We start from the raw sequence: 10,909 nt of genomic DNA, 5'->3' as shown, positions 1-10,909 counted from the left end.
TGAATACATGTCTACATGATGTTTATTATTGCTTATTCTGAGCACAATGCCAATCATTTTCATTCGTGAGAATCAACAAGCTGAAAACTCTTGAGGCTGCAGTCAGAGGGAGCCTTCAGCCCGTTGCAAAGATATTGTCTTGTAAATGGTCTGAAATAAGCTTCTGCATGATCCACAGATATGTGGACTGGTCAAGGGCTAATGCAGTGGGTCGAGTGTGTATCTGGTTCCTGCACTAACAGTTTCCTGTAGTTTCCTCTGAAGGTCACAGACGAGGGCTGTTAAACGGCAGACACACACACAAAGGGTATTAAACCTAAACATTTACCATGGAAGTGTGAAGGAGCGGTGTCCCGAAGTTACCTCTCACATCTCATCCATGGCTGCCGGCTCACTGACTCTGGCTTCTTATCTACTTCTGCTATATTTAAAAAGCCTTTTCACTGTCTCCTGTTGCAAGCGATCGGCCGGGAGACGCATCCCAACACAGATGGCAGCGGAAACCTGATGCTCAAAATGCAGGGGCATCAGTACAATCAGACCTGGTTACACTACAAAGCAACTAGCATTAATGGTTCTACAAAGCCAACTCTTCATTTCTCAAGGTATCCAGCAACATACAGGTCGCATGCTCCATCTGTGCGTCATTGCCAGCTCATTGTACATAGCATAACCTATTCAATAATTTTTATGGTATAGGGGTTTATGGAAAAAAACTACCCTGGAATACAAATTATGAATTATATTTTAACCAGTACGCTCAAGAGCAGAACTCGTGTGTTGGATGGTTGGATGATTTTTACAACTGGTGGGCAGAACTGATATCCCCTCACAATGTATGAGTCTCTTATTCAAAGAAGGAGATGAGCTGGACAACTTTGTTAATACTCAGAACTGAAATGCGTCTGTGCAGTTTGCCCGTAATAACCAAGCCTGCCCATCTTTGTCTATTATATTGTTGTCGCTTTCAAAATAAATCTAAAAAGAACACAGAATGCTCGTTCAACTCTAATTCTGCACACCACTCCTCGTGCAGCTCGGTTACAGAATTTGCAAATCCCACATTTTCTGTCCCTGCCCAGCGGTCCTGACACAACACGGACAGTGAAATGTCAAATACAGCACTGCGAACCGTGTTTTATATGAATAAGCGCCGCAAGCGCTTGGCGTTGGTGTATGTTTCATTCAGACCAGCAGCTCGTCTGTGGGCTGTCCCTCCGTCTGCATTTAGGAACACACCAGTAACATTGTTGGACTCAGCAGAACCTCACTCTGGCACAACCAGCCACTTTGACGACATCAACATTGTTTGGACATCAACAGGCTTGTTGCTAAGTAACCCTGCCCCCTCCATCCCAAGTGTTCTGGCCTGTGAATCTATTACCTCCAGGGTAGCTAAGCGGGGTGGATGTGTGTGTGTGTGTGTGTGTGTGTGTGTGTGTGCGCGTGTGAATTACCTAACAGTTTATACTGACAATAGAAGAGATGGTGCATCGCCTATTGTTTTTCAGTTTAATTTATGACACCCTAGATGTGGGAATGAACCCCAACATTCAAGTGTTTTAAACCAGAGGTCAAAGGGTCTTCCATAAAATCGCTTCACCTGGACCATTTTTAGTTGTGAACTAAAATGATATATAAAGCTTAATCTGAGTTGATAAGAAAGTCGATCTGTCTTTGCAATTTCTGCAGAGGACACAACAAAACAGCTTCAACTACCACCCAAATACAACCTATTCACAGACTACGACACATGTTGAGGACCACCCTTTGACTGCATTAGCTGCGCATGGACACACACACACACGCACACGTGCACAGACGCACACACAGAGCAGCATCAGTGAGTGGGGGTGAACCTCTGTCATCAAAGTGAGCCGTTTGTTTGGGAGGAAGGGAAGCCTGTGTGTGGATATGAATGGTGTGGAAAGGTTCAGCGAGTTCATGTGTGAGTGAGGGGCTCGGTCACTGAGACTGTCAGTGTGGGGTTCAAGGTTAGAATGGCTAACAGGGGGGTTGGGGGACAGCATAGGTCCACTTCAATTGAAGGTTCAGTTTTTAAAATGTGGAGGAACGTTGTGAAACTGAAAAAAAGTGACCCTGTATTTAATTAAAAAAAAAAAATCTTTATACCTTTGACTGCACCAGCCCTCTTGGTTACATTTGACACTTAACTTTACAAATCTAGTCTGAACTGTGAACCTCAAACTCGCACCGCTCAAGTTAAACACACTGTTTTGTTTTCATTTATGTTTATGATTGTTAACATTACACATAAACCGTTGATCCAGCAACAGTAGATGTGGATTTACCCTCTCCTCTTTTGTGTCAGAAACAATGATGGGAAAATGCATACATTTAAAAAAAAGAATGAACATGTGCAATGAAATTTACTATACTACATAATTAACTCATAAGAAGCGGCTTAAGATTTATTCAATGAGACAAATTTTTAATTGAATGTAGTACATATGGTTCATCACACGGGGGAGTCAACAAAGGGCCCGGCGTCTTGGTTCTGTTTACATCCACGCTGGAGTAAACAAGAAACACTCCATTAATCTGGGAACAACAGCACAGACAAAAGGAGGGATGTGAATGCTTGCTTCACGTGAGAGTCATTATTTTACACGTCTGCTGAACAGACCACACACACACACACACACACACACACTATCCTTCTCTCAGACAATCAGTCAAGCAGTCCCTGTGGTTGGAATGTGTTTTTGAGGGTGAGTGTGAAAGAAGAAGTTTTGTCGAGGAAAGCCTGAGAGGAATGGTTGACAAAATAAAAGTTGATATATGTCTGTACGGCCTACGTGCACACGGACGAAGCCCTCTGGTATTAGCATGAACAAATGTGAATATGTGTTTATGTGTATGTGAAAGAATACACATGAACACAATGTGATTTGACTTACCAGGTGAGATTTAAATCAATGTCAATGTTCACTCTTTTATTCCAAACTGTATTCAGCAAAGTAGGTTTAATTTGTGTCAGCAACAAAGTGTCTGTCTGGTTTCCTCTGTCTCCTTCAGACTAGGACTTCACTATACAAGCTAAACAAAAGCATTACAGACAACGTCTGGGGGCGTTTTGTTCTCCAAAATATATATGATATATATATATATATATATCATATACTGTATGTGATGAACAGGTTGTTACAGACGAATGGTATTTGTTGATAAAAGACATAAAAATCCTGGCACATCTTCTGAAACAACAACATCACATCACTTCCTATCAAGCAGAATATGTTGGGAAAAGACCCCTTTCTTTCCACCTAAATTCTGTGCTATTCTTAATTTTTTGTTTACATAAAATTGGTTTTCAAACGTTCCTTGAGTGGGCTATTTCCCATATGCTCCAGCTGGAAGTAATCAGAGCAACAGATTTGAGAGCAAGGAGGCAGAGAGGGTGTCTGATGATGGAGTGGGAGGAAAGGAGAGAAGGGGTTGAGGGCAGGGGGAAGGGGACAGAGAGCTGAGCGGATGGGGGAAGGGCTGTTTGTGCATGCCTCAAATTCCTTAGGTGTTATCAGCATTGCCCGCTCCATAATTGTTCCTTTCGAGTAGGAAAAAAAACATACAAGATTGTACGACAGCTTCCCTACTGAGGTTGGAAGCGGTGCTGACATTTTTGACATATTTGCGTGAAATGAATCTAAGCAATAGATTCGTTCGAGAACTTAATGAAATAACATCTCATTTATAATTAACTTTTTTTTCTTTCTATCTTTGTTTTTTGTCCACCTAAATGAGGCTGTGGCATGTTGTGTTCATTGTTTTGTTTGTCCTGGGAGGATGTGGGGGGGGGGGGGGGGGGGGGGGGGGGGGGGGGGGGGGGTGGTAGAGATTATACAGTATATAGTATTATTACATATATTAAGTTGTGACAACTTATTTAAACTTCGCTATCACTTGATGTTATAGATTTTTGATGTGCATTTACACTTATTCTAGTTTCTCTTTTATAGCAACCACAAGGGGTTACTGACATCCATAGTGTGTCAATCAATCAACCCAAGACCCCCCCATACACACATACACATGCACACACACACACACACACACACACTCAACAGACATTTGAATTATATATCAGTTTTCTCAGGCCTCCGTGCAAGACAAGATTGGTAGTCTGCGCGACTCCTTCAGAATGAGCAGATTAGTTGAGAGGTCGGATGAAGTAATCACATGTAAAATCTTTTTTTTTCTACTTCACAAAATCTCTGCAGTGAGTTTCTCATACTAATTTCCCAGTGAATAGGGACCGACTGCATTGCACACACAGGATGTGATTCTAGGAACTTTGATTGATGAGGTAATCTATCTGGCTCTGAAACAAGGGAGGGGAGGAAGAGTGCACCACAGTGAAGGAGGGAGGGAGAGACGGAGTGCGGAGGATGAGTGATGATGAAGGTCCAAATTATGATGCATTTTGGAGATTTATGCACGCAGTCACATCATGTGTGTGTGTAAGGCAAGGTAAATCTCTGGTCAGCAGAAAAGACCAGACGTTATTAGTTGGCTTGTCAGAAACGCCATGTGTCTTAACAGCAACACGGCGTGTGTGTGTGTGAGTGTGTGTGAGCCAGTACCGAAGTGTTCCTCCTCTCTGGACTTCAACCTGGCTTCCATCACAGCTGCAGCGAACTGGGCGGAGGTGCATCATGGGCCTTCGCTGTGGATGAAAGAATGACGCATGAAATACTTGCTCCAGTCGTGACACAAACCAGATGAATGGTGTTTTCACTTAAAGCGACAATAAAATCGCCCTGGAAAGAAACGCAGCAGCAGAGCAGGAGGGGTCCTGTAGCGGGAGACTAATAACCAGCAGTTCTCTGGTTGGTGCTTTTCCACCCAATGACGTCAAAATCCATCTCACAAGGAGGAAAATAACTTGATCAGTGTCAGCCTGTTGAGAAGGATTTGTAAGAGGAAGTAAGGGATGTCTTTCTGCTGCGTCATGTCGACTCACACTTTTTCTCATTGATACTTTAATACTTGACATCCTGTAATGATACATCAGGGACTACTAATATCCTGCGGCTGATATCAAGGCTTTCTTTAAAGCTTCAAATTCTAAATGTTCACTTCTCTTTCCTTTACCTTTCACGTTGTGTCATTCAAATTTTCCATTTACTGTAATACTTTAAATTTAAAGGCTCTTGTGAATTTTAAAAATAATCGAACAATGCAACGTAATCAGCCAATCAAGGGAGCGTAGCGTCGGACAGGGCAATGGATTTTGTCCAACGAAGTACACCTGAATCCCTCGGAACTATACAGCATAACATGTGAGTCGTTCAGTGTAAAGCTTGATGTTTCAGCTTGATGCTGCAGCCACACAGATCGATACGGCAGACAGCAGAGAGGAAGGCACAGAGATGAACGAAGTGAGAGATTTATGCTGTGCAAATTGACAGAATAATGAAAGATGTGTAAATAGTGTTGGTGAGTCACTTTCTGATGACTGCAGGGTTGAATATCAGCATGAGCCGCTGATCTCTCTCTCAATCTCTCGCCCTCTCTCTCTCTCTCTTTCACACACTCATGATTCCACACAGCTCACCTCAGGAGAAAAGATGATATGAAAATAAAAGTCATAATGATTGTGGGAGGTGAATACAAGTCTGTAGTGTTGCAGAGGAATTAGCCACAAATGATGGACATCAATAATTGTCAACAATCTTGGCTATCATTGACAAAATGTCAGCTGCAGATACAGTAAATTAATTATTTCACTGCTTTACTAAAACAGAGAGACAATGTTAAATAAAATGCAACAAGAAAAAATTGAACAAGAACAAAAAACACTGTTTGAATTTTTAGAATATGCTTCAAAACAGTCAGATTAAGGTCTGACCTTTGAATGTGAGATTAAAATAAAAGTAAATGTAGTGTGCTGCGTGCTGTGCTCTCCATCAGGAGGTCCGTCATATGTAATATGCTTCCATCTGCTGGTAGATTGTGTCAAACACCACCGCACAGATCAACGTTTTCCATTTGAAGAGCCAAAAAATGTTTGGAAAGACAGCAGCAATGCTAATAGGCCTGTGCTCGGTAATATCAGTAGGTGCTCTGTGTGTGTGTGTGTGTGTGTGTGTGTGTGTGTGTTAAGAGGTGCATTTTGTACCCCTTAGTCTTTCCCTGCTGTTTCACAGCATGTCTGGTTTAAGTTAAGTCAGAACTGTGCAAAAGCTTTTGGTATGATGACATTTTGGGCTGAAACTCAACATTTCAGAGTTTAAGAATTAGTGTTGTGTTACTGTTGCTATGCAAGCACTAAATTAAGTACCTCAATCCTTGCCAAAACACCCCGTTCATATAAAAACGGGTAAACATAAAAGGAGGGAAAATAACAGAGGATCCTGATTGAATTAACAGAGAACAAAGCTGGTTGCAGGGCCACATTGTTTGCCTCTTTAGATGCTCATTTCAGAAAAAATGGAGCAGTTTCATCAGAAGTGCATTTCCACAAGAATGTGAGCTCGATAGCTATAATGCCGGTGAGGCCCTGAAATGGACAGCAGATTGTTGAGATCACAGTGATGAGCGGCAAAGGCATTTCCTTTCTATAGACAGCTCTGCAAAGCATTTGACCAGGTACTCTAATTGAACATGACTTATTGTGTGCAGAATCCTTTTCCATCACTGCAAAAATTATCTCTGCAAGAGAGATATTCAGGTATGCGCGACAGGCAAGAATACTTAAGACCAAACAGTCAATTCGACTGTATGTAAAAAAAACTTGTTTCTTTTCCTTTTTACACAAAAGACCTATTGTTCTTTGAACTCAATACTGGCAGTGTAGACCCACTAGGTGTCAGTGCTGCGCAGCATTTCACAGACAGGTCCAGGGGGTGGAGTTGGTGGGGGGGCTTATATATCAATATATTGATAATAACACAGCAGCATCAAAGGAAAAGGTGAATGTCAAAAGTGTATAATGAGCATTCCTCTTTATGCACAGGATTATTATAGAATTGCATAAGCATGAAATTTGTTTGTGCAGTTTTGAGCATATCTATGAATGCAACCTGACTAAAATAACAATTCTTTACTAAGTACGAGACCCGGCAACACTATTTGTCCCACATTTTTCCTGAATGCATGGTGTGAACTGCTGAAGATTGTGTGTGAAAACTGACAGGGAGAATGAGGAGACATGCAGACTCAAAGATCAGTGTCTTTTTCCAGAGGTTGTGGACATAAAAAAAGAAAAGAAAGAAAAAAATAACTGGACTTTGACACCATTAACTGTGACTTCCCTTGGACTTTAGCCTTGAATGACTGTGGTTACTCTCCCAAAGCCCAGAGCAGAAGGAGCTTGGCGAGACCAGCGGAATACTCTTTGTTTAGAGGTTGAGGGTCAGTAGTGGTCGACGTGACGGGTATCAACTTAACAACAGGCCTTGTCCCGTTGGGAGAGTGGGACAAAAAAAGGAGAGAAAATAAAGGAAGGGCTGGGTTTGTGAGATCATTAGATCCCATATCTCATTTCCTGTGTAATCACAGAATAGCTTTTTTAATGTCTCTCTAAGAAAGTATTATGATATACTTTGTCAGTTTTGAAATGAAATTAGGCATTTATTATTCATGGAATCCCATGTTAATCTGATTATACTATATAAACTCTGAACTACGATTATATTAGAGTTTATATTTCTATATTTCAAAAAGGACACTATGACGTCTTTAGGACTCGGGTGTCAAGACTTAAGACTTATGTATGTTAAAAAAACATAACAAATAAAAAATAAAAAAACAAAGGGCATTACTTTCCCCATCTGATAATTCATAGCAGTCAACATCAGATGGCTGGTTTATGATTATGGCCCGGTCTCTTTATATAACATGTCAAAATGATAAAGTCTACCCAAGGATTGTACATTCTCCAAATTTGCCCGTTGCCTTTTCTTACAAGCTGTTTGACAAAGTTTTCACAAACAGATAGAAGTGGCCTTATTGTTTTAGTTTACATATTTCCTAGAGCAGGATAAACACCTGTTAGACAATAAACCAAACCCCAAGTGTAAATACAAATCTGCAAATCAAATTAAGCAAATGAGGGCAAAATTGATTCTTTCCAAATCAGTAAGATCCATTGTTTTTGAATAAAGTCCCAACCCAAAGGTTTTTGAGTGGGAGAATGTCTGGCAATATTTTCCGGGAGATTTCCAATTTCGCTCTCAAGGGCTACAGTACTTAAAAGCCAAATGTTATGCCATGAGTTGTGATTGACTTGGGAGCTGTTCGCAGAAGGGAAGGTGGGGCATGGTGTTGAAACTGGCATGTGCTACAAACAAAGAGGACTTCAGTGTTTGAGCTGTTGCATTAGAAATATTTGTGCTTCCTTACTGTAATCTCCTCAAAGGTAAGGGGGTTTTGTCTGTGCGCAGAGGCCGGTCGTACATCCCACGAAACCCAAGTTCGTTGGTAGGAAGCCAGGGAGGGGTCATCCAACTGTCCCTCCACTGACGACCCCTACAGGTTGGTCAGGTCTGACTTACATGTATGAATGCGTGATATCTCAATATTGATATTTCCACTGTGGCAAATTCTTTTTTACTGATTTGTTATTTTTCTGTATAATTCACTAATCTGTATTTATCAGTAATTTGTCTTATTTCTGTTGGAATCACAATGGGAAGGAATTCCATGGGAACTGACAGCTAAAAAACATCAGCTACCAGTCCTCATGGCTACAGACGTCACCAAATGGCACACACCAAACCTATCACCAACAAATGAAATTTACCAAACAAAGCTTTTCCATTGTCTCCTCCAAATTTCACTAAATGCAACTGTCTTTTGCCAAAATTTGAATGACAACGGGTCGTGGTCATAACCATCCCAATACTGATATGCATGCTGGTCACCGGTATTGGTCATCCTGAGACTGCGGGCAGTATCTTGCAATAGATGCAACGCTGATCCCTCCGTGGATGTTTTAATATCTCATGCTAGGAGGAGGAGGCCTATACATTCAGCCAGCATTCAGTTGCATCCTTGGTGAGAGTCCTTTCCTGACATGGGGGTGGGATGAATTCAGGTCTCAACCACTCATGAATCATTAAATGGATCCACTATCACCTACAGGATTTCTGTCAAATGGAAAAGTAAATGATTCAGGTGGCTCTAAATGCATACTGAATGAAGCATGTGCATCTTACTTTGCATTTTAAAGGGTGTTATCAAATTACTATTGAATCCAGGAAGTTAAAAAAAATCAAAGCCACGCTTTATCCATTTAAGGGTGGGGGGAGGGGGGCTGGAGCCAATCCCACCTGACATTGGCCGAGTACACCCTGGACAGGTCGCCAGCCTATAGCAGGGCCACATACAGAGACAAACAACCATTCACTCTCACATTCACGATCAATTTAGAGTCAACAATCAACCTAACTCCATTCTGCATGTCTTTGGACTGTGGGAGGAAGCCGGAGGAAGCAGAGAGAACCCACTCACACAGGGAGAACATGCAAACTCCACACAGAAAGGCCCTGGTTGCTTTGAATTGGGATTTGAACGCCAGCACCTTCTTACTGTGAGGCGACAGCACTAACCACTACACCACCGTGGAGCCTGGAACAAAACAAAAACATGAATTATTATGATTTCATACCTCCTTCATATTTTTTGACAAAGTAGAGTGGCAGTAGTCGTCAAATAGGAATATATCAGGCTTTCAAAAACCCAGCCATGTTGATCTTTTTAAAAGTATGCTATCTTTCTACTGTTGGTATTATTTAGGATAGAATTAAAAAAAAAACCCCATCAAGATTGGCACAATAAATAGATGCAAAAAAACCCAAAAAAAAAACATGGAGAGGAAGGGAAAAAAAAAAATCTATTGATAAGAGATAAGATGGTCCACGGCAGATGCAGTGAACGGTTAGTGGGCCAGTGAGGTGACACGAGTGTGTGATCTGATGGAGGTGGTGGATGTGGGGGCGTCGGGGGGGGGGGGGGGGGGGCTGCGACGTCACCGCTCCCTGACTGACTGACTGACTGGGCTCCGGGCTCCAGGCTCAATCTGCGGCCACAAGCAGCAGACGTGGTGGAGAGGAGAGCGACGTCTGATCCACTCCCCGGGCCTTCTCCTCCTTCTCCTCCTCCTCGTCCTCCTCGTCCTCCTCCTCCTTCCCCGCAGGGGCGAACAAAGGACGGACAACTGGCACGATCCGAGGCGCCGGGGCTCTGATTTCCTCTCGCCCGAGAGCCAGGCCCGCTCCATGCTCCGTGCAGCCCCGCTGGCCTTTGTGTGACAGGGCTGTCCGTGCACCCGAGGAAAGCAAACCCCTGCGCTGGGAGAAGCCTCGGCTGTTTCGCCCTCGACAAAGTCTGCAAAAAAAAAAAAAAAAACCCAAACCAAACCCCCCCCCCCCCAACCCACCGTGCGAGTGGGCAGGCGGCAGCAGCTGGTCCGCCTCGTTGCGCAGCCACACAGCGGGTTCCCAGCGAGGAGCATCACCGCCCGGCCACGGTCCACACGTCCCCCGGCTTGACAGGACCAGAGGGGGCGATTGATGACCGATCTGCTCTCAGGATAGAGAACCAGCGTTGCGCACCGCGGCCAACATGTTGGCGACGGGGCTGCTCTTCTTGGGATTGTTGCACAGTTTGGAAGTGGCCACTCCGGCGAGCGCTATTGACGGTGAGTACGCGGCGTTTTTTTTGTTGTTGTTTTTTTTTTTTCATGTGTGGGCATCGAACCCCGAGTCTTGTGCAGAGACGCGCCGTGCAAGTGTGCTCCTGGAGGGTTTTACTGTGGTTCTTTTGGCGCCTGCGTGCAAGTACGCGCGCGGACTCTTCGCCCGGAGCGGCGATGCGCTCGAGCGAGGGGAGCAGCGCGGAGCGGATGGCACCGGGGCGAGACCACGAAAGCGCCCTTTTGTTT

General features: G+C 43.4%; 1 protein-coding gene and 1 long non-coding RNA gene across 2 annotated transcripts in view; one reads left to right on the top strand and one right to left on the bottom strand.

Moving 5' to 3' along the window:
* Positions 1-2,426: 2,426 nt before the first annotated feature.
* Positions 2,427-10,540, bottom strand: LOC118308931. The gene is made up of 3 exons (XR_004793366.1): positions 10,406-10,540; positions 4,605-4,687; positions 2,427-2,562 (listed from the first exon to the last, which is right to left on the bottom strand). It is a non-coding gene; the product is annotated as an uncharacterized LOC118308931 (long non-coding RNA).
* LOC118308921 (low-density lipoprotein receptor-related protein 1) overlaps positions 10,441-10,909 on the top strand; it is an 87,682-nt gene continuing 87,213 nt past the window's right edge. Inside the window, exon 1 of the mRNA XM_035630383.2 lies at positions 10,441-10,666. Coding sequence (XP_035486276.1) covers positions 10,591-10,666 — 76 coding nt within the window. The 5' untranslated portion in view covers positions 10,441-10,590. The remainder of the gene's footprint in view (positions 10,667-10,909) is intronic.

The sequence above is a fragment of the Scophthalmus maximus genome, chromosome 6 (assembly GCF_022379125.1).
Source record: "Scophthalmus maximus strain ysfricsl-2021 chromosome 6, ASM2237912v1, whole genome shotgun sequence".
NCBI classification, from domain to species: domain Eukaryota; kingdom Metazoa; phylum Chordata; class Actinopteri; order Pleuronectiformes; family Scophthalmidae; genus Scophthalmus; species Scophthalmus maximus.
Note: the sequence above shows the minus strand (reverse complement) of the source record. Positions and strands in the feature narration are given on the sequence as shown.